This window comes from Anolis sagrei, chromosome 6 (assembly GCF_037176765.1).
Source record: "Anolis sagrei isolate rAnoSag1 chromosome 6, rAnoSag1.mat, whole genome shotgun sequence".
Taxonomy (NCBI): Eukaryota; Metazoa; Chordata; class Lepidosauria; order Squamata; family Dactyloidae; genus Anolis; species Anolis sagrei.
The window spans coordinates 25,099,326-25,127,269 of NC_090026.1; the positions used below are offsets into that span (position 1 = coordinate 25,099,326).

Here is a 27,944-nt window from a genome sequence, read left to right on the forward strand (position 1 = left end):
TGGTACATGGTCACCTTAATGAGGAATGCAATCTCCTGAACTCTGTGAGAGTTACTTAGGAAACATTTTAGTTCGAGTAGTTCCCTTTGTATATTGTTTCATCTTGGCTCCATTCAGTGAAAGTGCTAAATCAGCAAACAAGAACTCCAACCACATAACTAGACACACATTTATTTTTATTTTACAAAACAAGTCAAAAAACCAACATTTAAGTCAAAGGTTCAAATTGCATTTTTAAGATTTTAAAAGCATGATGGCTCCAAATAACTCTTAACATAAAGCACAGGTAGTTGTTTGTTTCTGAAATACAGCGCAATGATGGTATAATATATCCAAATCATAGACAACATCCCAAAATATTTGTATACATGATTGCATTAGATATGTGCAGTCTTGGCAGAGGTACATGGGTTTTAGAGCAGTGTGTACTGAGGGGAGGTCCTGGTTTGGTAGATTTTTTTTCTAATATTCTAAGTCACTTTTCAAATTATCTTATTTTTTTTAAATCACAAATTCAACACAAGAGTCCAGACTGACAAATCCACTGCTGAGCATTCATGTTAGAGTGCCTAACTGCCTATTACTGCCCATCCAAGAAACACTGTGATGGAAAGGCCATCTAAACTGAATATCCTTCTGACATCCACAACTTTCTGGAAAGGACAGTGTTGATTAGTATCAAAGGGTTCACTCACCTGAAGCCTTGTATGACTATTTCTGATTGTTGGGCTATGAAAAGCAACCTCACCATGCAGTTGTCCAAGTCTCACCTCTATCCCATAGCCACTTACCTTAGAGTAAGCCCTCCAGAATTCAACACAATTTATTATTGAGTGGTAAGTAGGTATATTTTTCAACATTTCATGGTTGAAAATTGGCCCACATGTCACCATGCAATATCAGAGTGTGGCCAAGATCACAAAAAAGTTATTAATGAGGAAGAATACACGATCTAGAAGAGGCTGCAGCAGTTTGCTTTGGCTTGAGCTGACTGGGACTCCCCTGCTGAGTGCAGCAACTAGGAAATGCCCGCTGGAGATTCTTTAAGTGGTTTAAAAGAGTTTAAGGATGAATTTAGGCCTAACATTTTAGGCCCAGGAAAGACCTTTCTCAACTACAATATGTCACATGCTTAAGTCCCCCCCCCCTTTAAAAAAACTTCAACTAGCCTGTTCTCAAGTTTTAACCATTCAATAACTCCTCTAGATGTATACTACACACCTATGCAATCGATATTTTGAAAAGTAGTGAACTCTCTTTTACTGCAGGTTTCTAAACAGAGATTGGATGGCCAACTTGTCAGGTAGCTGAGGTTTTTTTATATTGGTAGGAGTCAATGAAATGGTCCTTCCAACTCTACAAATCTATGGTGGAAATGTTTGGGGCTGCTCGAGTGAAAATTGGAGATAACTCTGGACCATTCATGGTTCTGCAGAAGAGGACAGTTAGGCAGGTGCTGCTTATTACTGTCTTGCTATCTGCTGAAATTCCCTCTTCTGTACACCCATTCAAGCTCCACAAACTGTTCCAGGTTTCACTCTAGAACAGTGGTTCTCAACCTGTGGGTCCCCAGGTGTTTTGGCCTATAACTCCCTGAAATCCCAGCCAGCTGTTAGGATTTCTGGGAGTTGAAGGCCAAAACATATGGAGACCCACAAGATGAGACCCACTGCTCTAGAAGGTTGAAAAGATATCACCTGCTGCTACAGTTATAGTTTTTGTGGTTTCATTGAGTGCCCTCTGTTGTGAATCTTCTCTTTCTCCATGTTAAAATATACATGTTAGAATTCAGATTGGAAATAAAAGGAAGTATCAGAAAGAGAAGAGTATCATATCATGGAAAAGAAAAGACCAAAGGACATCTGTGTTAACTGAAAGGTAGAAATGGGGTGAGGGTGCTGCAGGGGACTGAGGAGAGTATGGTTATTTTGTCTCACCATAAGCATACGCTCATCATATGTTTTAGTTTAAGCATATAGAAGCAAAATAATGGGGGAGGGCAAAGCAGTATTTTTGGTTCATAAACTGAAAAGAAAAACTGAAAAACCTCATTGGGTACATATGTGGGCAATTCAAGAAGTCCAAGAACAATTGCATCATCAGTAGATGTTTTGCTACATATGAATTGCTTCTCAAGTGCAAACCAAAATGTACTCACCAAGGAGACAATTCCACTGAATTTATAGTAATATGTGTGTTAACACAATAACAAAAGTCACTTGTGTTGGATATACCGAAACTACAGACTGGCAATTCCCAGGGGAAGTTTGCTTAGACTTGTCCTCCCTGAATCTAGAACAGTGGTTCTCAACCTGTGGGTCCCCAAGTGTTTTGGCCTACAACTCCCAGAAATCTCAGCCAGTTTACCAGCTGTTAGGATTTCTGGGAGTTGAAGGTCAAAACATCTGGGGACCCACAGGTTGAAAACCACGGATCTAGAAATCATTCTTCATGACGTATACAGCACTTTCAATATACAAATTGCAATACCATCATCATGTAGCCTATTCTGGTCAACAGTCCTTTGCAGTAGACCCCAGCTACTCCCTTTTTACTAAGGGGAAATGACAACTAAGTGGAAATCTGTTCCTAAAAGTCCACTAGATTACACTGACTCAGGGATTTACTATGCGCAATACTTACTAGAAGTATTCCTACTGGTTTGGACATTAATCTTCATCTTGCTAGCCTAGAAGACAAATGTTAAAAGCTACAGTCTAAATGTGTAAACCCTTCATGGCTTTGCATCCTTTCTGTCCAAGCTGACTGGCATGCCTGTCTTGGAAAATCAAGCCTAGGTTCATACATTTTTCTACTTAATTGCCAACAACAGAGCTAAGCAGATGCCCCAAGACATTCACAAAGAAGACTTGATAGGAACAGCCATCTATTTTCCATCCCAGCACCAGCAAATCAAATGCTATGCTGCCTATGGACATAAGACATTCTTTACCCTCCTTTCTGAAAATTCACATGCCCCGTGGAAACCTGGAAAGCTCCCTTGCAGACCAACTCTTGAGATCAAAGTAAGATGGCACATGATAGTACAAATCAACCCAAAGGGGTTCCATTTTCAGTGGAGTTATATGTTCCAACATTGACCCAGTATGCCAATCCATATGACAGAGGGTTACGTTTGCCTAACCCACAAGGTAAGCAACTACCTGGTCAGAGGAACCACGCAGTCTTCTCAGGCTTTTCCAGTCTCTGCAGTTTGAAGAGATCTTTTCTGAACACCCCATGAGTAACTGCCAAAGCAGCAAAGTTCCTGGGAGTAAGGAGGGGGTTATTATTCACACCTTACATTACATCCTGAGCTAAGTCACCCTGGAAAAGGATTCTTGTGGCACACCAGTGTGGGAGAAGGAATAGGACATGTCAAGTGGACAAGATGAATCTACTTCACCTCCTCTAGAGAGATCTTTTCTTAGTTAGGGTCTGATTGGTCAGGAGCTGGGACGACAAGATGAGGATGGCTCTTCCAAGGCTCATGGTGCATCTTTCTGCTTGTCTTCTTTCTCTAGAATGTCTGTCTCATCTTCTGTTGCCTTCATGACCTTCAGTTTACGATTTGTTTTTGACTCTAATGATGCTCTAGGACTACTTTTTTCAGCTACTTTCTCTTTTGTGTGGATTCTCTGGTGTGTCACCAAAGCACTCTTCTGCCTGAACCTTCTGCCACAATCAAGGCACCGATATGGCCGCTCTCCAGTGTGGATTCTCCGATGTATGAGAAGATCTGAGAACCTTGTGAACCTCCTCTCACATTCATCACAGGGAAACGGCTTCTCCCCAGTATGGATTTTCTGGTGCCTAGTGAGGTCTGAAGGGTAGCTGAACCTTCTGCCGCACACCCCACAGCAAAAGGGCTTCTCCCCAGAGTGCGTCCGCTGGTGTGAAATCAGATTAGAGCGCTGAATGAAACGCTTCCCACACTCAGCACAGGAAAACGGCTTCTCTCCCGTATGGATCCGCTTGTGTATTTTAAGAGTGGAGGAGGAAACAAACCTTTTCCCACATTCCAGGCAGATGTAGGGCTTCTGACCTGTGTGGATGCGTTCATGCACTCTGAGTGCCGACTGGTGGCTGAAACACTGCTGGCAATGAGAACAGCGGTAGGGTTGCTCTCCTGAGTGGACTCTCTGGTGACTAACCAACGAAGCCCGCTGGGCAAATGATGCCCCACACTCAGTGCATGTGTGTGGTTTTTCCCCTGTGTGAATTCTCTGGTGTCTGGTTAAGTGGGACAACTGACTGAATCGAGTTCCACATTCCATGCAGCGAAAGGGCTTGGCGCCAGTGTGGATGTTTTCATGTTTAGCCAAGTCAGATGGCCGTGCAAAGCATTTCCCACAATCAATACAGATATGAGATTTCTCTTTTCTCAGGGCCACGCCAGGAGTAATGCGCACCCTTTCTTCCTTGGCTCCTGGATGCTGCAGTGGACCGCTGGCTCGGTTTGTGACTTTGGCACCTGTTCAAAGGAAGAGAATAAATAATATGGAAAAACAATGTGTCACCAGTGTTAATATTTATTCTGTTTAAGGAGAGATGGGTAAACAACAACAACAGTAATGGCTGTTCTAGCAAGAAAATTAGCACTTAGAAGAAATTTAATCAGAAAAGTAAAGATTCAAATATTGTGTTACCCTTTAAAAAAAGCAATGCAATAACATCCTGTGGAAACTTATTGGCAGCACATGGGGAGCAGACCCCAAATTAATAAGAACATCAGCCCAGGCCTTGTCTTACTCAACTGCTGAGCATGCCTGCCCTGTCTGGCATAATTCTGCCCACACAAAACAGGTGAACATAGCACGAAACATGCAGAATACTCACAGGATATCTCAAACCTACACCTCTTGATAGACTCTACAAGCTAGCTGGCACTGCCCCCTCCCCCCCCCCCCCCCCGCCCCGATGTGAAATAGGAAGTTGCTGCCAATTGTGAGAGAAATAAGGTTGAACACTGTGAAAGCCATCCACTGCATGGTTATCAGCCCCCTCCCAGTAGACTCAAATCAAGGAAAAGCTTCATGAGAACTACCACTCTTCTTAATGTTCCCCAAGCAGCAAGGGTATCCCTCTGGGCAGCTAAATCAGGAAATCCAAATTGAATTCCCTCTCCTCTCCATGAGGGTCTGCCTCCAGGGGCAAACCAAGAATGGGCAACTTGGAAGCTCCCAAAGAGACTCAGAAATGGAGTGAGCAGATCAAAAGACAACCTGGCAAGATGGTACTACCTAGAAGAATCCTCCGCTTTGTGCAACTGTGGAGCAGTACAGGCAAATCCGCATCTGTATGCTTGTCCACAATGTCCTGCCTCATGTACAGAGGAAGAATTGCTTAAAGCTACAGACAATGAGGTTGCTGTTGCCTGGTTTTGATCAAAAATTATTTAGCCGCTTGTGCTCCTTCTATTTTTATCAGTTTTATACTTATGTATGCAACGTTTTGATATTAAATAAATAAGGTATCAGTAAAGTTGAGATAAATCACTATTTTTATCTCAGCTGCTTTGACTATGTAAGGTAAAAATAAAGGTTTCTCCTGACATTAAGTCTAGTCGTGTCTGACTCTGGGGGTGGTGCTCATCTCCATTTCTGAGCTGAAGAGCCGGCCTTGTCTGCAGACACCTCCAAGGTCTTGTGGCCGGCATGACTGCATGGAGGGCCATTACATAGTAAATGAAACCCTTAAAAAGGCCCCAGAAGACTCAATTCCTTTGAGTTAGGATAAAACCAGTACTTCTAAACTTATTTTTTAATTAAAACATTTACCCTGCACAGGATATCACAGATCTCAGGGCCGCTTACAGTAAGAATTAAGACAAGTTTCACAATTTCAAGCTGTAAATTAATTGAACCAATTAAAAATATACTAAACATGAATAAGTTAAAAGAATATATTTAAAAAGTTTCTAAAACTATGGACACTATACTTGGGATGTGCAAACGAGGCCCCAAATATAGCATTTTAATATTTCTTCTTTGTCTCAAGTGGATCTCACACATTTCCCTCCCTAAACACAAGTGGCCAGACCTGAACTTAAACTGTTTCCTTCTTTCCTGAGCAGAGAAGGACTAGAAGCATTAGACCAGGGGTCCTCAAACCTTTTGAACAGAGGGCCAGGTCATAGTCCCTCAAACTGTTGGAGGGCTGGATTATAATCTGAAAAAAACATCAATGAATTCCTATGCACACTGCACATATCTTATTTGTAGTGCAAAAAATTAAAAACAATACAATAATTAAAATGAAGAACAATCTTAACAAATATAAATTTATTAGTATTTCAATGGGAAGTGTGGGCCTGCTTTTGGCTGATGAGATAGCGTTGTTGTTGTTGTGTGCTCTTGAGTCGTTATAGATTTAGGTTGACCCTGAGCGAGGGCCGAGTAAATGGCCTTGGAGGGCCGCATCCGGCCCCTGGGCCTTAGTTTGAGGACCCCTGCATTAGTCGGTGAAAAAGTCTTACCTGTGGAGATGGCCTTCCCATTATCCTGCTGCTTCTGTCTGGCATCTCTCTGACTTTCAGAGAGATTTATGGTCATATCCTGGTGCGAGTCAGAAACCTGAAATGATATTAGAAACCAGGAATGAAACTCTTCACTCCCTGCCCCCTCCATTTTTTTTGAAAAAACAAACCATGTTATTCCACTGTTTTGTTTTTTTTCAGTGTCAGGAGCAACTTGAGAAACTGCAAGTCGCTTCTGGTGTGAGAGAATTGGCTGTCAGCAAGAATGTTGCCCAGGGGGCACTCAGAAATTTTGATGTTTTACTATCCTTGTGGGAAGCTTCTTGTTAATGGAATGGCGACGATCTCAGCACACACAAGGCACTGAAACACATCTTCTTGTCTGCAGGAACATTTCAAGGATGAAGAACTTAAGGAGGTCTGGTATAGGTTTTACAATAACCCAGACAATAAAAGAAAGAATACATGGTTGTCTCCTAAGGAATCGTAAGATTTACAGTTTAGGGAAGGACCTTTAAAATTCTCAGTCGAAGAACACTAAACTGCAAACCCCAGAATTCTGCTGGAAGCAGCAACAGCGGCTGAAGTGAAATAACAACACAATGAGTTAAACCCTTGTGCTGGCAGGACTGCAGACCAACAGATAGGAGGTTCGAATCTGGGAAGAGCACAGATGAGCTCCCTCTGTTAGCTCCAGCTCCCCATGCGGGGACATGAGAGAAGTGTCAGATATATGTATGTGAGTGTTTTGATTAACTGTATTGTAGTTTTCAAAGTTAGTGATTATGTGCTTAGAAATGTAATGCTTTGTAATGCAATGTTCCGGAGTTTGTAATTCCTGTGTGTAACGTGAAGAAGGAGTCGTAAATCTCAGTGCGGAAAGTGTTGTACGCTGTCTAGTGTCAAGAGCGTCGTACGTCATCACGTCACTGAGGAATGTGGGAGTGTGCCGTATTCTAGATTGCAACGAAAAGCCGAGCCATGTAGACATTTTTGTTTCTCATTCTGCTTAGTTCTAGTGTAAATGTTTTGTGTTAAATAAACTAGGTTTTTAGACAAGAAGATGTGTTTCAGTGCCTTGTGTGTGCTGAGATCGTTGCCATTCCATTAACAAGAAGCCTCCCACAAGGATGGTAAAACATCAAAATTTCTGAGTGTCCCCTGGGCAACATCCTTGCAGACGGCCAATTCTCTCACACCAGAAGCGACTTGAAGCTTCTCAAGTCACTCCTGACAAGGGGAAAAAACCCCACTATAGTGTGATAATCTCCTATGTATCGCATGTAGAGAATCACACTATTCCTAACTGTATAAAGTAGCAGCTGTTTGCTCAACATTTAAAAAGCTATGAACCTTTTCTTGGGATGGGACTCAGGAAATTGAATCACCTCTCCGGATTAGACAAACGCTGCCTCCAGTCTCTGATCTTGGGAGAGAACTATTACATAACTCAGTCTTTCCCAGAGACAGTGAAATGCAACTTAAAATTATCCAACGGAAACAAATAAGCCAACTTGCACAGTTCACAAGTTTCAGCCTTTTCACCACAAAGCATTTGAATTTGGGCGGTAATAAATGAGTTATATTTATATACCATCTTTCTCAGCCCGAACACAACTCAAGGCAGTTTACATTTGGCACAATTCGACGCCTCTCAACATATAAAATACAATTAAAAACATTAGCATACAAAATATAGGTTCATAAAAAGTCAATACAAACAAATCCTCAGCGTCTCCTTACTGAAATCACTATTCAATCGCATTGTCGGTCGTTCCGTGGTCCATCATTGCCTGTTACATTGCATTTGCAAATGCCTGCTCAAAAAGTCAGGTTTTAACCTTTTTGCGAAGTGTTAAGAGGGAAGGTGCTGATCTAATATCCCTAGGAAGGGCGTTCCACAGCCGAGGAGCCACCACTGAGAAGACCCTATCTCTCGTTCCCACCAAACGCATCTGAGATAGAGGCAGGACAGAGAGAAGGGCCTCCTCAGACGATCTTAAAATCCTAGATGGTTCATAGGGGGAGATCCGTTCGGACAGGTAAGCTGAGCCTGAACCGTTTAGGCTAAAGCCAGCACTTTGAATTGTGCCCGGTAGCAGACTGGCAGCCAGTGGAACTGGTGCAACAGAGGAGTTGTATGCTCTCTGAGTGCAACTCCTGTTAACAACCTGGCTGTCATCTGTTGGACCATTTGGAGCTTCCAAACAGTCTTCAAAGGCAACCCCACGTAGAGTGCGTTGCAGTACTCTATACGGGATGTAACCAAAGCATGGACTACCATGAACTTGTTAGACTTCCCAAGGTACAGGCACAGCTGGCACAGAAGTTTTAACTGTGCAAATGCTCCCCTGGTCACCTCATGTTCCGCAAACAAGGTTGTCAGCCTTGTTTGTCCCTGACACTCTCACCTGTGGTCCACTCTGCAAGGTCTCCTGCTGCCTCAGAAGGAATCCCTCTGCCAAGGCTACCGCCTGGGCGCAGGTCTCAGGGCCACGTTCTCGGACTCTGTTTTGAATTTCCTCGGGTAAAACTGTCAGAAACTGCTCCAATATCAGCAGCTCCAGAATCTGCTCTTTAGTCCGATTCTCCGGCTCCAACCAGCGATGGCAGAGCTCACGCAACCAGGTGCACACTTCACGGGGCCCTTCGGCCTCCTGGTAACGGAACTGGCGGAAGCGCTGGCGCTCTGTCTCAGCACCGTTTGCATGACCTCGGAAGGCAGTGGCTTTGCCCTTCCTGTGTTCCCCTTTGTCTCTGGCATTCAAGCTACTTAAGGCCTGCTGGGTTTCCACGCTAAGAGTGGGCATCAAGCGGCTCATCCCTTCTCTAGACCACTGGCAGGCACCAACCATACGGTCAAATGTGGTTAGGTCATCCCATGCAGTCATGTCTACCAGCTGGGAAGAGCTCCATCCTGAGATTGGATATTGGACTGCTTTTATGTATTCTTGCCACTGGGCCTCCAAGTGGTGGGGTATCCCTTCCTGTCGGGGTGTTGCCCATTGAGACAGATCCTGAACAGTGTCATCCTGGACTGAGAAACCATCTCTCCGTGATCCCTCAGATCCTGACTCCGATGCTGTTTGAACTTGTCCTGCCATTTCCACAAGGAGTTACACTGACTTTGTTGCCTTGTCGGGAGACATTTGCCTCCTTGTCTTCTTTAGGTTGGTTCTCTCAAGCAAAATATTAACCTCTCCTCTCTAAAGATCCATGATTTTGCACCCCAAAATAGGTCAAAAGTACATCTAGTTTTGGTCTTGAAGCACACATCACACGTCTTCAAAGTCCTCACTCTGTAGATGAAGTAAAAAAGGACCTCTCAGTAGGCCACAATTTCCAGTCTATTAAGGCAAAGCCCTTGAATATGGAGCTGATGCAGTTCCAATCCATGGAAATGATTTGTTCTTGAGACAAAAACAGTGGGGAAAAAAGAAATTAATTCATGCCAAAGAAAGAGCTCAACAATGCAATAACAACAATTTCTAAGCAACTGAATGCAAGGCAGAAAAGTCTTTGGCCCCACAACGACTGCATTAAACATCATAATAAACAATGACTTAGCATGATACAAATAAGTTTGTTTGTTTATTTATTTACAATATTTCTACCCCACCATCCTCCACCTCGAGGGGGACTCAAGGCGGCTGACATTTGGCAGCTATTTGATGCCATTTAATATCTCACTGGGCTCTCTCCTCCTTTAGGGGATTGTAATGAGGTTTGGAGCTCTTGCCAAACTTTTACCAGTGTTCAAACCAACTCTAAAATGTGTTTAAGTAAACTTTGTTGAAGCAAAACAGGTTCATAAACTTATGATTGGAAGGTAAACTTTTTCAAACAAATCACAATTAACAATCACAGTATGGTTAATACAACAAGCTACAATTCTGAATTATTCTCCGTGATCTTGTTGTAGTTCGGCCAGCTGAAGATGACGACGAGGGGTTTGGGGGTGCAGGGCCTTCAGGGCCTGGTGCTTCTGGAGGTGCTCAGACAGATGGGATGTTGGAACAGGATGGTGATTTCCCGGTTAAGAGAACGGATGGGGATTTGGTTGATTCTCTGTGTGAAAACAAAACTGTTTTAGAAGCTGACAGGCAGAGAAGGGTGGAAGGAGGGTTGGACTGAGAATCAAGGCTGCTCCTACGGGGGAAGAATTCTGGTGCAAGCCAGGCTATGGGAAAGGGAGGCCGAGAGAGATCCCTCAAGGCTGATGGAATGCTTCCATGGATTGCTGTCCTTAATTAGGGAAAGAAAAGCTCTCAGTTCTCAGATCATGCAATGTAGCAAATAGAGCAAGAATCTCTTGCCTTGTTCCTGGCTTCAAGCCAAATTTCCTAGTCAACTTTTGCTATCAATCTTGGGGATTTTACCAAGGAATCAAGTTCATGTTTTGTTCTTTGTTTCTTGGACTACTCATGCTGATGTTTTTTTCCCTTGTCTCCTGGATTACTCAAGCTCATGATTGTTCCATGCACCTTGGATTAATGTTCATGCTTTAACCTTTACATTGCAGATTTATCTCTGGCTTTTGGGGATCCTTCTATCTTTACATATCTGAATTTTTTACTTTTTTTACTGTGCGTGCTTTAACAATAAACTTTTTATTACTATGCTAGGCTTCCTGGTGAGTGCTTCAGCAAGGTGAACGCTAGCTGAGGTGCAACAGATCTCATCTGAGGAACAGGAAGAAACATGTAAGAGAAAGGCTCGACATACTCCAGCGGTTAAGCTGCATTTTAAGGCATCCCATTAGCCATAACTCTTTTTAGGAAACAACCTGCAGTATGCTCCCAGAAAGGCCTTAAGGTCTTCGGAATCTCAGAAAGCAGCTATCCCTCCTGCAACATGCACCCAATGTAGGAAGCAGAAGACAACTGCAATTTAACAGAGTCGTAGCTGCAAATGTGAGATGCAAGATGTCAGATACAAGACCTCCAGTCACCAGGAAAATACTACATTTTGTTACAATGGAGTGATGGCCAATTGAAAAAAGAGTGTGGGGACAATTGGAGAGACCAGAGATATCTTCCACGAACCCTTTATTTCAGTGTTTCTCAACCTGGGGGCCGGGACCCTTGGGGGGGGGGTACAAGGGGGTATCAGAGGGGCCGCCAAAGACCACCAGAGAACACAGTATTTTCTGTTGGTCATGGGGTTTTTGTGTGGGAAGTTTGGCCAAATTCTATCGTTGGTGGGGTTTGAAATGCTTTTTGATGGTAGGTTAACTATAAACCCCAGCAACTACAATTCCCAAATGTCTATTTTCCCCAAACTCCACCAGTGTTCACATTTGGGAATATTGAGTATTTGTGCCAAGTTTGGTCCCGATCCATCGCTGGATGTAGGTGAACTACAACTCCAAAACTCAAGGTCAATGCCCACCAAACCCTTCCAGTATTTTATGTTGGTCATGTGAATTTTGTGTGCCAAGTTTGGATCAATTCCATTGCTGGTGGAGTTCAGAATGCTCTTTGATTATAGGTGAACTATAAATCACAACAACTTCAACTCCCAATTGACAAAACCAATCCCCCACAACCCCACTAGTATTCAAATATCGGGTACTTGTGCCAAATTTGGTCCAGTGAATGAAAACAGTACATCCTGCATATCAGATATTTACATTACGATTCATAACAGTAGCAAAATTACAGTTATGAAGTAGCAACGAAAATAATGTTATGGTCGGGGGTTACCACAAAATGAGGAACTGTATTAAGGGGTTGCGGCATTAGGAAGGTTGAGAAATACTCATGTGAGGGAAAGGCTTGACATATTCCAGTGAGTAAGCTGCATTTTAAGGAATCCCATTAACCATAACCCTTCTTAGGAAAGAACCTGCAATATTCCCCCAGGAAATGCCCACGGATCTTCGGAATCTCCAAAAGCAACCATCCCTCCTGCCACATTGACCCAATGTAGGAAGCAGAAGACAACTGCAATTTAACAGAGTCGTAGCTGCAAATGTGAGATGCAAGACTTCCAGCCACCAGGAAAATACTACATTGTGTTACAATGGAGTGATGGCCAATTGAAAACAGAATGTGGGGGACAACTGGAGAGACCAGAGACATCTTCCACAAACGCTTTATCTGAAACCAAACCTTCCAAACATGGCTGGGGAAAAAAAAGAGAACCTGTTCAGAAAGAAAACAAAGCTGTTGTTGTGCAGAGTCCAGAGAGGGATAAGCTAAGGCTTTAATCGGCTCAGGAGTTAAACACATTCTGCAGAGAATCAGCATTGGCTGTGCCCACTGGCCCTCCCTCTTCAGGCCTCGGGGGTCTCTTAATCCCCATCCCACCTCCTAAATCCTCAGATGAAAACAGAACGTAAGCCAAATAGCTATCCTACCAAAGTGGCATTTTTCAGTGTTGTTTCAAGCTGGGAGTTGCTTCCTCACTTCTCTTTTTCCTGGTCGCTTCTGGTGTTTAGAAATAGTTTTCTAAGATCTACAGAGACACTCGCTGGAACACCTCAGCAAGCGAGAGTCCAAAAGTGGCAGGCTAAAATCCAGAACTTCAATCAATAGCTGATACAAAATGAGAGACTCCCTCCTGGGCACACAGAAAACTGGGCAACTTGGAAGGCACTGGACTGCGCTCTGGCACCACGAGATGCAGATAAATGGGGATACGAAGTTGAGTCCACGACATGCGAGTGTGGAGAAGAGCAAACAACAGACTACCTATTACTATGCAACTTGAGCCCTGCCACATGCACAATGGAGGACCTTCTTATAGCAACCCCAGAGGCACTCCAAGTGGCCAGCTTCTGGTCAAAGGACATTTAATATAATTCCAAGTTTGCAAACTTTGTGTTTTTTGTTTATTAAATACAGTACAACCATTTGGTTCGCTCCTGATACGATAAATAAATAAATCTCTTTCTCAATCCCACACCATTTGGCAAGGAGGTAAAAAGAGAGGTTGCACCCAAGGGCCAAAAGCACAGTGCAATGGAAATCTAGCATATATATATATATATATATATATATATATATATATATATATAGAGAGAGAGAGAGAGAGAGAGAGAGAGAAGACAAATTGAGAACTCTGTAGCGATGTCCTCCTTACTTATGCTACTTGTACAAAATCCGTACTGATTAAAAGCCATGGCACTGCTTGAGCCCATAGTCACAAGCATGAGTGGGATTAAGATCTTCCTTCACCCAGAAACATAGACTAGAAGGATGGCAACATTCCAGCCCTTTTCATCCCTTTTTAATCACCCATCCTCGTAATAGCCAGCCAAGCCATGCTCTTCTTGCAAGGAACCCAGGAGTCCTGGCTCCAAGCCGCTCACAATTCATCTCCCAATCCACCATCTGTTCTCACAGTAGAAGATAATCCTGGAGGCTTTTGCCACAACGCCGCCATCCTTGCTTCCTAATAAACACTAAGAAGTAAGAAAACACAGGCTGGATTTTGAACTGCATCGTATGGTCAGTGTAGAGATCCATATAATGCAGTTGAAACTATATCTTCTAGATCCAGGAAAGTCATGCTATCCTTCTATTCTGCCTTGATCAGACCACACCTGGAATACTTTGTCCAATTCTGGGCATCACAATTGAAGGGAGATGTTGAAAAGCTGGAATGTGTCCAGAGAAAGGTGGCTAACATGATCAAAGGTCTGGAGAACAAGCCGTATGAGGAGCGGCTTAAAGACCTGGGCATGTTTAGCCTGCAGAAGAGAAGGTTGAGAGGAGACATGATGGCCATGTATAAATATGTGAGAGGAAGTCATAAGGAGGAGGGAGCAAGCTTGTTTTCTGCTGCCCTGGAGACTAGGACGCGGAACAATGGCTTCAAACTACAGGAAAGGAGATTCTACCTGAACATGTGGAAGAACGTTCTGTTTGCGAGAGCTGTTTACCGGTGGAACTCTCTGCCCGAGAGTGTGGTGGAGGCTCCTTCTTTTAAGGCTTTTAAACGGAGGTTGAATGGCCATCTGTCGGGGGTGCTTTGAATGCGATTTTCCTGCTTCTTGGCAGGGGGTTGGACTGGATGGTCCCCAAAGTCTCTTCTAACTCTATGATTCCATGGTTCTATGATTCTAAACTGCATTAAACTTATAGTAGAGGCACTCACAGTCTTGGGGTCTCTTGTGAACGCTACAATCTCCACCTCTGAATTATATGATCCTCCCAGCTGCTCCTGGCTTTAGATGTTTGCGCCACTGCGGTTTCTTTGGGAAAGGATGCTCATATCTTTTTGGGACACCCATGAGATATATGTGTGTGTGTATGTATGTGTATATATATATAGCCATCATCCTTGGACTACGAGGGATCACCTAAGTAAGTAAGTAAGTAAGTATATACACACACAAACTCACACACCATATTTGAGCCCCTAGTGGTGCAGTGGGTTAAACCGCTGTGCTGCTCAGCTTGTTGACTGAAAGGTTGCAGGTTTGAATCTGGGGAGTAGCATGAGCTTCTGCTGTCAGTTCCAGCTTCTGCCAACCTAGCAGTTCGAAAACATGCACATGTGAGTAGATCAATAGGTACTGCTCTGCAGGAAGGTAACAGCGCTCCATGCAGTCATGCTGGCCACATGACCTTGGAGGTGTCTACGGACAACGCGGCTCTTTGGCTTAGAAATGGAGATGAGCACAACCCCCTAGAGTTGGACAATACTGAACTTAATGTCAGGAGAAACCATTATTTATTTATTTATTTGCTTTATTTCTATACCGCTTTTCTCAGCCCTTAGGCGACTCAAAGCATTACCTTTTATATCTTTTACTATTTTTATATCTCAATTTATTTTACTATTTTATTTACACACAAACACGGATGGAAAATCATAACATACATTGCTTTGCCCATAAGCCTTCCACAGAGATTTTTGCAAGCAACCTACAAACTGGAGCAATATTGCTTTTCGCCATCTACAATGTTGAATTAATGCGGTTTGACAGCAATTTAATTGCTGTCAAACTTAAATTAATTCAATTTTACAGCATCATAGGAGCTATTGATTTGCAAGGTCTTGAACCTTCTCTGCCAAAGAGTCCTGGTGCCCCATCAAACAGCAAATCCCTTGGTTAAAGTGGGGCCAAGCTGCATTAATTTAGAAGTGTAGACAGATGCAGCACCCACTACTTGAAATCCCACCCATCTTTCCCTTCCTCCAGATGTGCTGCTCACATCTGGATCTTTACTCACCGGTTCTGCCTCAGCCTTGCTTCTTCTGCACAAAGCCCTGCAGCCTTGCAGAAGCAAATCCTTCCCTTATTAAAATTCAAATCCCAAGTTTTGATCCCGGGAAGAGGAGGAGCAGGAAGGTGTCCTTTGGTTAATTCATCCCCCATCTGGCTCAGCTTCCTGAGCCTCTCTAGGGCTGGCAGAGACGGCTGACACTCAACTTAACCCTTGAATCTTCTAGGCACTGGGGATGCATCTAAACAGTGGAACTGAGAAGCAGATGGTGAAAACAGAACGGCCTGCCTCAGGGGAGTGTGCACGCTCCATCAATGTTCAACATTTACACAAATGACCAGCCACTGCCAGAAGGGGCAGAGAGTTTCATCTATGGTGATGATTGTGCCATCACTGCTCAAGCAGGGAGCTTTGAGATGGTTGAACAGAAGCTCTCTAAAGCTCTAGGTGCTCTTACTGCCTATTACAGGGAAAACCAGCTGATCCCCAATCCATCTAAAACACAGACATGTGATTTTCACCTCAAGAACAGACAAGCATCCCGAACTCTCTGGATTACTTGGGAAGGGATACCACTGGAGCATTGCAGCGCACCCAAATACCTGGGAGTCACTCTGGACCGTGCTCTGACCTACAAGAAGCACTGCCTGAATATCAAGCAAAAAGTGGGCACTAGAAACAATATCATACAAAAACTGACTAGCACAACTTGGGGATCACAACCAGACACAGCGAAGACATCTGCCCTTGTGCTATGCTACTCTGCTGCTGAGTACGCATGCCTAGTGTGGAACACATATCACCACACTAAAACTGTGGATGTGGCTCTTAATGAGACATGCCGCATTATCACGGGGTGTCTGCGCCCTACACCACTGGAGAAATTACACTGTTTAGCCAGTATTGCACCACCTGACATCTGCCAGGAAGTAGCAGCCAATAGTGAAAGGACCAAGACAGTGACATCTCCAGCTCATCCCGTTTGGGTATCAGCCAGCACGTCAACGACTTAAATCAAGAAATAGTTTTCTAAGATCTACAGCAGTGGTTCTCAACCTGGGGTCCCCAGATGTTTTTGGCCTTCAACTCCCAGGAATCCTAAAAGCTGGTAAACTGGCTGGGATTTCTGGGAGTTGTAGGCCAATAACACCTGGGGATCACAGGTTGAGAAGCACTGATCTACAGAGACACTCGCTGGAACACCTCAGCAAGTGAGAGTCCAAAAGTAGCAGGCTCAAACCCAGAACCTCAATCAATGGCTGATACCAAATGAGAGACTCCCCCCTGGACACACAGAAAACTGGGTGACTTGGAAGGCGCTGAACAGACTGCGCTCTGGCACCATGAGATGCAGAGCCAACCTCAAGAAATGGGGCTACAAAGTGGAATCCACGACATGCGAGTGTGGAGAAGAGCAAACTACAGACCACCTGCTGCAATGCAACCTGAGCCCTGCTACATGCACAATGGAGGACCTTTTGCGGCAACACCAGAGGCACTCCAAGTGCCCAGATACTGGTCAAAGGACATTTTATCAACTACCAAGCTTGCAAACTTTGTGTTTTGCTTGTTTGTTAAAAAATGCAATACAACTGTTTGGTTTGCTCCTGACACGATAAATAAATCACTGCTTGAAGTGCCATGGCTCTGTGCTCTGGAATCAGGGGAGTTGTAGCTTTGCCAGGACTCCAGCCTTCCCTACCAAAGAGGGCTGGTAGGGAACTCCCTGGATCCCCTTTACTCTATGGAAACAAAAGTGGTGTCAAGCCACATTCATTCTTCACCTCTTAAGTCTGGTCACTGCAGCAGGAGTTTCTCCTAGACCAGAGTATGATGGGTTAAATGGGCCCAGCTTTCTGGGTCCTAGAGCCCTCCATATTTCACAGAGACAGGGGGAAAGAATAAGGTAGGAAGCTTCCTCTCTTTTCCAGTCAGCTGTGTTTTTCCCCCAAACACCAGAAAGCAAAAGCAGCAGATCTGGAGGCAGCAGAAGCCCCAAGGTTTGGCAAAGCAGCAAAAGTGAGTCCTCAGATACAAGGTTGCAGTTTGGGGGAGGTTTGGGAAGCTGGGAGGATGTTGCAGTGAATGAATATTCTGATATGAATGTGGTTCATTTTGGTCTATGGAGTGATGCTTAGCTGCAAGGGGAAAATCAGTCATTCAGCACACATTCAGGACAAGGTTAGCTAGTCTTACGCACAGTTGTAATACCATGCTGTAAAATGTGCTTTGCAGTCTGACTTCTCTTAGAATCATAGAATCCTAGAGTTGAAAGAGACCTCGTGGGCCATCCAGTCCAACCCCCTGCCAAGAAGCAGGAAAATTGCATTCAAAACAACCCCGACAGATAGCCATCCAGCCTCTGTTTCAAAGCTTCCAAAGAAGGAGTCTCCACCACACCACACCACGCAAGGCTGGCCTCTCTTGCTCAACAGCAAGAGAGAGGCCAACCTTGCCCCCATTTTGCAGATTGGAAACCTTGAGGGTTGTGTTTATTTCTGTTTCTCATTGGGTGGCACTGCTGAAGACAGCACTGAAGGGCAGAATGCCAGATTTCGTCTCAAACGTTGAATTAGTGTATTAATTCTACAGCTTTAGATGCAGTCCTCGACTGGTTCTCTTTTTGCCCTGCGCTCCATGTAGTCATGTTGGCCACATGACCTTGGAGGTGTCTAGGGACAACGCCGGCTCTTTGGCTTAGAAATTGAGATGAGCACCAACCCCCAGAGTCGGACACGACTGGACTTAATGTCAGGAAAAAACCTTTACATTTACCTAAACCTTTCCGTACATATTTATTTATTTATAGCATTTATATTTTGCCCTTTTCACTCTGAAGGGGATTCAGGGCGGATCACAGAACATATACACGGCAAACATTCAATGCTGTTAGACATACAGGACAGACAGACAGATAAGCCTGTGTCAGCCTTTTCCCAACTTAGCGTCCTGGAGGTTATGCTCGATTCTGGCCAAAGGGGGTGCTGTCACTCATCCTCTATGATTATGAGCCTTTTAATCAAAGACTTTCCTTCTTGTTCTTTGATCGCTGGTTTTTTATAGTGCCGTAAAATACCTCCCCACTTAAGGGGTGCCTAATTTCTCTACTCACAACTGTTTCCAAATTGCTTAGGTGGACAGTAAGCTAGGCTGAAGGTCGGGTGCTCACCCCAAGCCAGGCTCAAACTGTCAACCTTTTGGTTGGGAAAATCTATTGCTGCTAGAGATTAACCAGTTGTGCTAAAGCCCAGCCCATATTGGGTTATTCTTTATTCTACACAATTCCACCTTCTTCAGAGCACTGCCTGGATTCTCCTGTCATTAAATTATTATTTGTTTCCATCTCAGCAACTAGTATGATTACATTCTTTAATAATAATAATAATAATAATAATAATAATAATAATAATAACAACAACAACAACAACAAGTGTTCGGCTTGTGATTTTGTGATACGAAATCCAGCATATATATATATATTGTTTGCTGTGGCATACTGTGTTTTTGTGTCAGTAAAATAAAGTAGTAATAATCTTTTTATTTATACCCCACTTCCATCTCCCATAGGGACTCGGGGCGGCTTACAAATAGCACTCAACGGTGCCACACAACATATAAAATATAGTATATCAGCATTAAAACCAACAGCACGTTTTAAACGAGATAGATAAAATTAGCAAGAGCAATAGAGTAAATAAATATGGTGAGCTGTAGATTATAAGATCCATGCAATCAATTTAGCCTTCCTTGGCTAAAGATAGTAGTCTGGCTGCTATGTGGGGTCTAGCCAATTAATAGGAGGGGCTTGCAAAATTTAGGGTGATTGTAGAATTAATGCAATTTTGCTCCAATTTACCTGCCTTCTCAATGGTATGGAATCCTGTGTGTTGTAATTTAGTGAGGCACCAGCAGTCTTTGGCAGAGAAGCCATTGTAAAACTACAATTCCCAGGCTTCTATGGCATTGAGCCACAGAAGCCAGAGTGCTGTCAAACTGAATTAATTCTACAGTGCAGCTGCACTCGTAGAAGGGCTCTAAAAACCATGCAGGGACTTGTACTGGGCTAGAAATAACTGAAAGCTAGTGTAGATATTTCAATAAGGGTGTTGTGTTGTCTATATGTGCAGTCCACCAAACAAGAACTCTACAAAGACAGATCTTTGTAGAGTAGTGCTACTTTAGTTATCTGACGTGGAGTGTTGGCAGCCCACACCCCACAATATATTGGGACTGCAACTATATTTATAGCTGTCACCTACAACTGTTTTATTCTTACAGACTTGTCCACAAACAAGCTATCATGGATCAGCATTGGTTCATAGGCCATCATATATAATGGTATAGTGCAATATAGTAATATATACTGATATTGTACTTTGCTAATTATATAATATTGTATGAAAATATATATTGTAAGCCGCTCTGAGTCCCCTTCGGGGTGAGAAGGGCGGCATATAAGCGCCGCAAATAAATAAATAAATAAATAAATAAATCATTGAAGTAGTGAATGAAGTAGTGAACATTGCAACAAAGCTTTTGTGTGTGTGTCAGGAGTGACTTGAGAATCTGCAAGTCATTTCTGGTGTAAGAGAATTGGCTGTCTGCAAGGATGTTGCTTAACTTCACCACACTTTATTTCTTAATTAGACGCTCTCCACCAAGGTGCTCCGAGCGACTTACAATTTAAAATAGCATTTACACAATATAAAAACATTCAATATAAAAACATACAACAGTGACTGGTAAATTAGATCTGATCACTTTACTTAAATGCACAACCAAACAAACAAGTCTTGAGCGCCTTTACAAAAGGTTGCAACTCCGACATTGCTCTAATATATGGAGGCAACGAGTTCCACAGAATTGGAGCATAGATCGAAAAAGCTCTACACCTTGTAGCCTCCAGGGCCTGGTATGTATAGGAGATTTTCTTGGGTGGATCGAGGTAACCACTGATGGGAAAAAGGAATTGCTCAGGGGATTTCCGAATGTTTTACCATCCTGTGGGAAGGTTCTCTCATGTCCCTGCATGAGAAGCTGGAGCTGACACACAGGAGCACACCCCTCCTCCCCAGAATTGAACAGCTGACCTTTCAGACAGCAGTCTTGCTGGCACAAGGGTTTAACCCATTGCTCCACTGGGAGCTCCTGCAACAAAACAGAGGTCTAAGCAGTTGAAAATATGAGGGTTGAATGAAAAGTAATGCCTCCACCTTCGTTACTTGGGTTTGGATGGGGATATTTTAATAAATCAAAAGCAGAAATAATCCTTAGAATGTGCTCGTTAACTACCACTATTCACTTTTCCACATAATCACCAGACAATTGGAAATATTTCTGCCAACAATGAACAAGTTTTTTGAAGCCGTCACAGAAGAAGTCGAAACTCCGTTTCTGCAGCCAGCGTCTCATAGTTCCCTCCTCCTGGGTACTCATCGTGCACAAATCTTCCGATGGCCAAGCAAAGCAATAATGTGGCCCACATGTTCTTGTGAAATGCTGATTATGCTTGAAATTTCTCTCTATGCTTGAAATTTTTCTCTGAGTGATACGACAATCGTCCTGAATCAATCTGTCAACCTTTTGCTTGTGAAACTCGGTGGTTGCTGTCACAGGACGTCTTTGTCATGCAAGTCTGATGTTCCCACCTCAACATCTTTAAACTTACTTGCCCAACGATGCACAGTACTCACATCAACACAATCACCACAAACAGCTTGCATTCTCTGATGAATCTCCTTTGGGTGACATCTTCTGCTGTCAAGAATTAAATGACTGCTTAAGTCTCATTGACCGACCGTCTGCACCGGTTTCCATACATCACACTTTAATAACACAACCATTCAATGCTAAGGCTTCCCACCAAAATGGAACTGTAGAGGAGAGTATACTGAACTAGCCAGTACTTGCCACATACCAGTACTGCCATCTGTTGAGGGGTTACAAAGATGGAGGCATTACTTTTCATTCAACCCTTGTATCTAGTAATCTGTCACTAATTTCATTATGCAATTATAAAGGTATAGCCAGGGTGCATTAGGATTCCAACTTAATTTTAAGCTGTGACATGAATAATTTCTATGTTTCCCTTCTTTCTCTCTCCCTTTCAAAGGACCAGACTAAGCTACTTAGAGGGGACTTGCTGTGCTCTGTATTCTACCTTCGGCTTTTAACTGGAATGCCTGACCTGCAGCAAGTACTGTTCATGATAAGACTTTGGACTGTGCTTCTTCTCATTCTGGTTGGGGAGATGTAGACCTGAGCCCCTACTAAGACAAACTGCAAGGAGATGAAATGGCTGCAATTCAAGAAAAGTGGTAATGTTAGCTCTTCTTTGTCTGCCTTTGTTAGCAATCTGGAAAGAGGAATGGAACAACCGAACCCAGCTCACCTTGAACTGGGAGAAGGGGCTGGAAAGTCACCTCGGATCCTTCAAGCTGGGGCAGTCAATGAGTTTTTGCGGTGGGTCACCCCTCAACAAAGTAGGATCGAGAGACAGGAGGGCATGCCACCACATGGAGAAGCCCAGTGGCAAGAAATCCTAAGGACAGTACAGACCTCCCACTCAGGATGGGCAAGTTCGCACCTGCCAGAGTTGCCTCCGTGGGATGACTTATCTACGTTTGAGCGGGTGACGGAGGCCTGCCAGTGGTCCCGAGGTGAAGCCATTGCCAAACGTGTGCCAACTCCAGTTGGTAGCAAAGCACAGCAGAGCTTTAACACCCCAGAAACCAGAGACAGGGGAGACTTTGGGAAGGTGAAAGCTACCATTGTACAGGAGGATGTTGCAAGCATAGAGATGCAACGACAACACTTCCGCCAGTTCCGCTACCCAAGTGCCGTAGGACCCCGGGAGGTTTGCAGCCGGTTGCGTGAACTCTGTCAGCGTTGGTTGGAGCCAGAGAACCGCAGCAAGGAGCAGATCTTGGAGCTGCTAGTCCTGGAACAATTCTTGGTGATTCTGCCAAGGGAAATCCAAAGCCAAGTGCAGGCTCGTGGGCCAGAGACCTGTGCCCAGGCTGTGGCCCTGGCAGAGGGCTTCTTGCTGAGGCAGCCAGAATGGGGAGAAAGAGAACGACAGGTGAGCTCAGTTATTTTCAGCCATTTATTTGGGGTCATCTACACAAGCAGAACTAGAGTTTAGAATGATAGAATCATAGAGATCACAAGGGCTGTCCTGTACAACCCACTGCCATTCTGGAACACTCAATCAAATCAATGCACTCCTGACAGATGGCCATCCAGCCTCTGTTTGTGACTTCCTTTAGTCTAGATCAGCGTTTCTCAACCTGAGGGTCGGAATCCCAGAGAGGGTCGCAAGTGGGGTGTCAAAGAGGTCACTAAAGACCATCAGAAAACACAGTATTTCCTGATGGTCATGGAGGTTCTTTTGTGGGCTCAATTCTATCATTGATTTGGTTCAGAATGCTCTTTGATTGTAGGTGAACTATAAATCCCAGCAACTACAACTCCAAATGTCAATGTCTATTTTCCCCAAACTCCACCAGTGTTTACATTTGGGCATATTGAGTAGTCGTGCCAAGTTTGGTCCAGATCTATCATTGTTTGAGTCCACAGTTCTCTCTGGAGGTAGGTGAACTACAACCCCAAAACTCAAGGTCATTGCCCACCAAACCCTTCCAGTATTTTATGTTGGTCATGGAAGTTCTGAGTGCCAAGTTTGGTTCAATTCCATCGTTGGTGGAGTGCAGAATGCTCTTTGATTGTAGATGAACTATAAATCCCAGGAACTACAACTACAACTCCCAAATGATAAAATCAACCCCGCACCCAACCCCGCCAGTATTCAAATTTGGGCGTATCGGGTATGTGTGCTAAATTTGGTCCAGTGAATGAAATGACATCCTCCCTACCATGGAGGAATCTGGACATTGATATGGGACATTAATGTAGTGTCTCAATGCCCATCCATCTGCTCCCAAATTGTTTTCAAAATGGATGATGACTCTTCAGGGGGTGTGAGAGGAGAAAAATTAATTTTGCCTTCATGGAAGACACCAATTCGGGAAAATTCCCTTGGGCTTGATATTCCCTTCTCTTGTTGTATGTAATTTTTGCTGCCATTTCAGGTATCAGGAACAGTTCAAGGAGAGGGTGCAAACTGTTCTGAGATTCCACGGCCACCAGTCAATAACAGGCCAAGGCAAACCTACAAGGAAGGCAAGCAGCAAGATAATGGGATTGGCAACTCATTAGGTAAGGAATCCCACACTGTCCTCTGCTTTATGGACAGGGAACATGCAGTCCTCCAATTGTTTTGCTGCACCTCCCATAATCCCTTTCATCTGATAAGGGCTGATGGGAATTGTAAAACAATGGCTTCTGGAAGGTCATATGTTTCCTGCCACTGTCCTATTCTCTTCACTTACCAATTGTTCAATGGTAGAGTGATTTTATGCTTTCCTGCAAATACAGATATATGATCTATAGTAGCTTCAGTTCACAGCATTTCAGGATGGAGGTTATGAATTTTAGACCCTTATTCCACCATTTTCTTACAAGATGTAAGGTTCTGCCACCATCACTCCTACCACTTTGTGTGAAGACTTGCACAAATCTAAATCTATCACCAAGACTGAGGGATTGCCTTGAGCCCCACTTCTACCTCCAAAGCAAGGGTCTTCTCTTCTCCTACAGCTGTGGGACACCACTGTGCAAACTTAGTAGAGGACCTCAAAGTTCCTAAGTAGAATTTGATGTGACTTTTATCCCTATTGAGTACCGTCGTTTTATCATTTGTTGCCACATAGACACTATGTCTAAGCCATATTCAGTACAATTCCATATCAACTGGGGATATGTTCCTGGATGTACCGTGGAAAAGTGAAATCATGGATGATAGAGAACTTCTGGTTTGTTTGTTTTTTTCATGTCAAGAGCAATTTGAGAAACTGCAAGTCACTTCTGGTGTGAGAGAATTGGCTGTCTGCAAGGATGTTGTCCAGGGGACGCCCGGATATTTTACCATCCTGTGGGGGGCTTCTCTCATGTCCCATACGGGAAGGATATGCTTCTACCAGAAGTTGTTGGAACCCCCAATATCCTAACATAGTAACCATATACTGAGCTAAGGGATGAGGCAGTTGCAATGAAGTTGCACGGACAGGGCTGGTAGAAAAGTGCAGGAGCCAGATGATAAGTTGGATGAGAAGGATGAAGTCAATAAGAGTCATACAGCTATAGGGCAGGGACAATGGTAAAGTGCAAGAGGCAGATATTGAGTTGTGTTGGAGGGGCCAAAAGTGTCTGATTACTCAAAAGCACAATGGAACATCCACACTTTTTGTTCTTTATGAAAAGTGGACAGGGTGTGCGCCAATCTAATCTTCCTGGGGAGAGAGTTCCAGGGCTGGGGGGCCACCACTGACAAGGCCCTTTCCCTTGTCCCGACCAGCCATGCTTGTGATGTGGGTGGGAGCAAGAGAAAGGCCTCCTCAAAAGATCTTAGAGCTGGCGTAAGTTCATAGGAGAAGATACTTCTCTAGGAATTTCTAGATCCTCCAGCATGGCTCTTTGGCCAACCTCTAGGTATTTATTTTAATATCCATTACCTTTCATTTGGATGATCATTGAAATAATATATTTTAGTTTCTTCTTCTCTGTTGCAGTCACATAATCAACTAGTTTTCTACCAATTTGTAATCTGTGTATCTTTTTTTCTCTGGCCATTATAGGCAACTCTTCTTTCCCATCGTATATAGTTTTGAGTTACATAAATCCTATTTTATGTTTCTTTCTAACCCTATGGTATTACTGCTTGTCCAGCTTTTAACAAGTTATTTTTTTCCTCCTGGTTTCTTGCTTACAGAATGACATTTAGCTGTTTTTTTTTTTAAAAAAACACTTAACAGGTGCCAAGTTTTTGGGAAGAGCTGGACAGTACTTCCAGTGTCCGGACTGTGGGAAAAGGTTTAGGGGAGAGGAGGAACTCCGAGCTCATGGTGGCATCCACAGGAAGGACAGACCGCATGCCTGCTCTCAGTGTGGGAAAAGATTTACTCGCCCCTCGGGCCTTGCCAAACACTTGAAAACACATTCAGGAGAGAAACCCTATTGCTGCGGCCAATGCCCCAAAAGCTTCATTCAGATGTCGCATCTCACTCGACATCAGAGGATACACACTGGAGAAAAACCCCATCCCTGTGTTGAATGTGGGAAACGTTTCAATTGCCCATCTGATCTGGCCAAACACCAGCACATCCACACAGGTGAGAAACCTTTCCGCTGTGCCGAGTGCGGGGCGAGGTTTAACCAGTTCTCACACCTCACGCGGCACCAGAGGATTCACACAGGGGAGAAGCCCCATGCCTGTGCTGAATGTGGGGAAACCTTTAGCCAGCGGGCGCATCTTATCAGCCACCAAAGAATCCATACTGGAGAGAGACCCTACCGCTGCACATATTGCCAGAAATCTTTCAGCCACCTCTCTGCTCTCACAGTGCACAAGAGAATCCATATGGGGCAGAGGCCTTATGGCTGCCCCGAATGTGGGAAAAGGTTCATTGCATCATCTGCTTTAACCAGGCATCAAAGGACCCACTCTGAAGAAAGACCCCATACCTGTGATGAGTGTGGACGGAGGTTCAACCAGCTCTCTCACCTTCACCGGCACCGAAGGACTCACTCAGGGGAGAGGCCCCACAACTGTGCAGCGTGCGGAAAGAGATTCAATCAGCTCTCCTCACTTACCAGGCATCAGAAAATCCACACTGGAGAGAAGCCTTATCCCTGTGATGAGTGTGAGAAAAGGTTCGTTCGAATGGCTGACCTTATCATCCATCGGAGAATCCACACAGGAGAGAAGCCGTATCGCTGCACCAATTGTGGGAGGAGGTTCAGGCAGAGACAAACTCTGGTCAAGCATCAGAGACTTCACCCAATAATAAATTCATAATATATGCACACACACACATGCATAGATTAAACTTTCCTGGGCTTTGCATTTGTATCCAGAAAATAAATATTCTCAAGAAGAAGGGCAAGAGAGAGACATGTAATCCCAATATCCTTATTTCTCTTATCAGTTACTCCTTTGCTTCTACCAAGGGAGTAGATGTTTCCACCAAATATTTCCAAAGTTTTTAAACAACAACAAAAAAGATATTAAAGTGACATTGTGGGTTTTTGGGGTTCACAAAGATCACACTCATGCACATGGATGTGGACACACAACATTTCTCTTTCTTATTCATGTTTCTTATTTTAGCAGGCCATCGTCTTGGTGGCAGCTGGATCAAGGAGTGGAAACTTCTGGGATAAATAGACATTTATCTATACCAGTTTTTCCCAAACTCTGCTCCTCCAGGTGTTTTGGACTTCAGCTACCACAATTCCTAACAGCTGGTAAGATGGCAGGGATTTCTGGGAGCTGAAGTCCAAAACATCTTGAGGAGCATAGTTTGAGAAACACTCTATACAGGTGGTTCTCATCCTGTGGTTCCCCAAGGGTTTTGGCCTATAACTCCCAGAAATCCCAGCCAGTTTACCAGCTGTTAGGATTTCTGGTAGTTGAAGGCCAAAAAATCTGAGGACCCACAGGTTGAGAACCACAACTCTATACCATTCCATTATATAGAGCTGTGGTTCCCAACTTGTGGTCTGGGATCAATCAAGCATAAAAGTAGATTCTTTAGTATTGGGAAAATATTGATTTATTTTGAAAGAACACAAAGAGGCATTGGGAAATAGAAGGGGCACTTGGGAGTGATATGACATCCAAAAATACATGGGTTGGGGTGGGGGAAAGGATTGGCATGTGTTAAGGGAAAGGCATGGATTGCTTGCTGCATTTTTGTGCTGATGATTCATTAAAGTAAGACTTGACTAATGTAGAGGATTCCTTGATATCTCCTCCGTTGATCTCAATTTATTTACCTAAGCACAGCCAGAGAAACTAAAAAACAAATCCATCACCCAATTCTCTGTGAATGGAACATGTCTGATGTTTCCTGTTTAATATTTGCAGCACTGACTCACAAGAGCCAGGTAGGAAGGCTGAACTGTTTTTTCATCATTTATGCTATACTGAGTTTCTTAATGCTTGTGTTAAAGAGGGTAAGATAAAAAGATCCAAGTTCCAAGTCTATGTGTTAAGCTGGGTGATGTTTCCGTCCTGGATTGTATATGGCAGTGTGGAAGGGGCCTCCATGGGGCTTGCTCCTGAGGCTGTACACATAGGACAACTCTTACCATGAGCAGTGCCTGCCATTCTTTACATTGCCAGGTGGTGGTGCAACAGACCTGGCATATGGTAGCCTGCACCAACA

General features: G+C 43.9%; 2 protein-coding genes across 3 annotated transcripts; one reads left to right on the forward strand and one right to left on the reverse strand.

The window, feature by feature from the left end:
- Positions 1-155: 155 nt before the first annotated feature.
- LOC132778025 (zinc finger and SCAN domain-containing protein 26-like) lies at positions 156-15,885 on the reverse strand. 2 transcript variants are annotated; one of them, XM_067469958.1, is made up of 5 exons: positions 15,664-15,885; positions 10,368-10,546; positions 8,890-9,888; positions 6,479-6,575; positions 156-4,474 (listed from the first exon to the last, which is right to left on the reverse strand). In XM_067469958.1, the coding sequence occupies exons 3-5, from the start codon at positions 9,580-9,582 to the stop codon at positions 3,489-3,491; spliced, it is 1,776 nt and encodes a 591-aa protein (XP_067326059.1). In that variant the 5' UTR covers positions 9,583-9,888; positions 10,368-10,546; positions 15,664-15,885; the 3' UTR covers positions 156-3,488. The 2 variants fall into 2 exon arrangements, with proteins under 2 accessions (XP_067326059.1, XP_060636609.2); XM_060780626.2 differs by lacking the exon at positions 10,368-10,546.
- Positions 15,886-17,505: 1,620 nt separating this feature from the next.
- On the forward strand, positions 17,506-27,758 carry LOC132778024 (zinc finger protein 436-like). The gene is made up of 4 exons (XM_060780624.2): positions 17,506-17,676; positions 21,770-22,738; positions 23,748-23,874; positions 25,530-27,758. The coding sequence occupies exons 2-4, from the start codon at positions 21,947-21,949 to the stop codon at positions 26,570-26,572; spliced, it is 1,962 nt and encodes a 653-aa protein (XP_060636607.2). The 5' UTR covers positions 17,506-17,676; positions 21,770-21,946; the 3' UTR covers positions 26,573-27,758.
- The last annotated feature ends 186 nt before the right edge of the window (positions 27,759-27,944 follow it).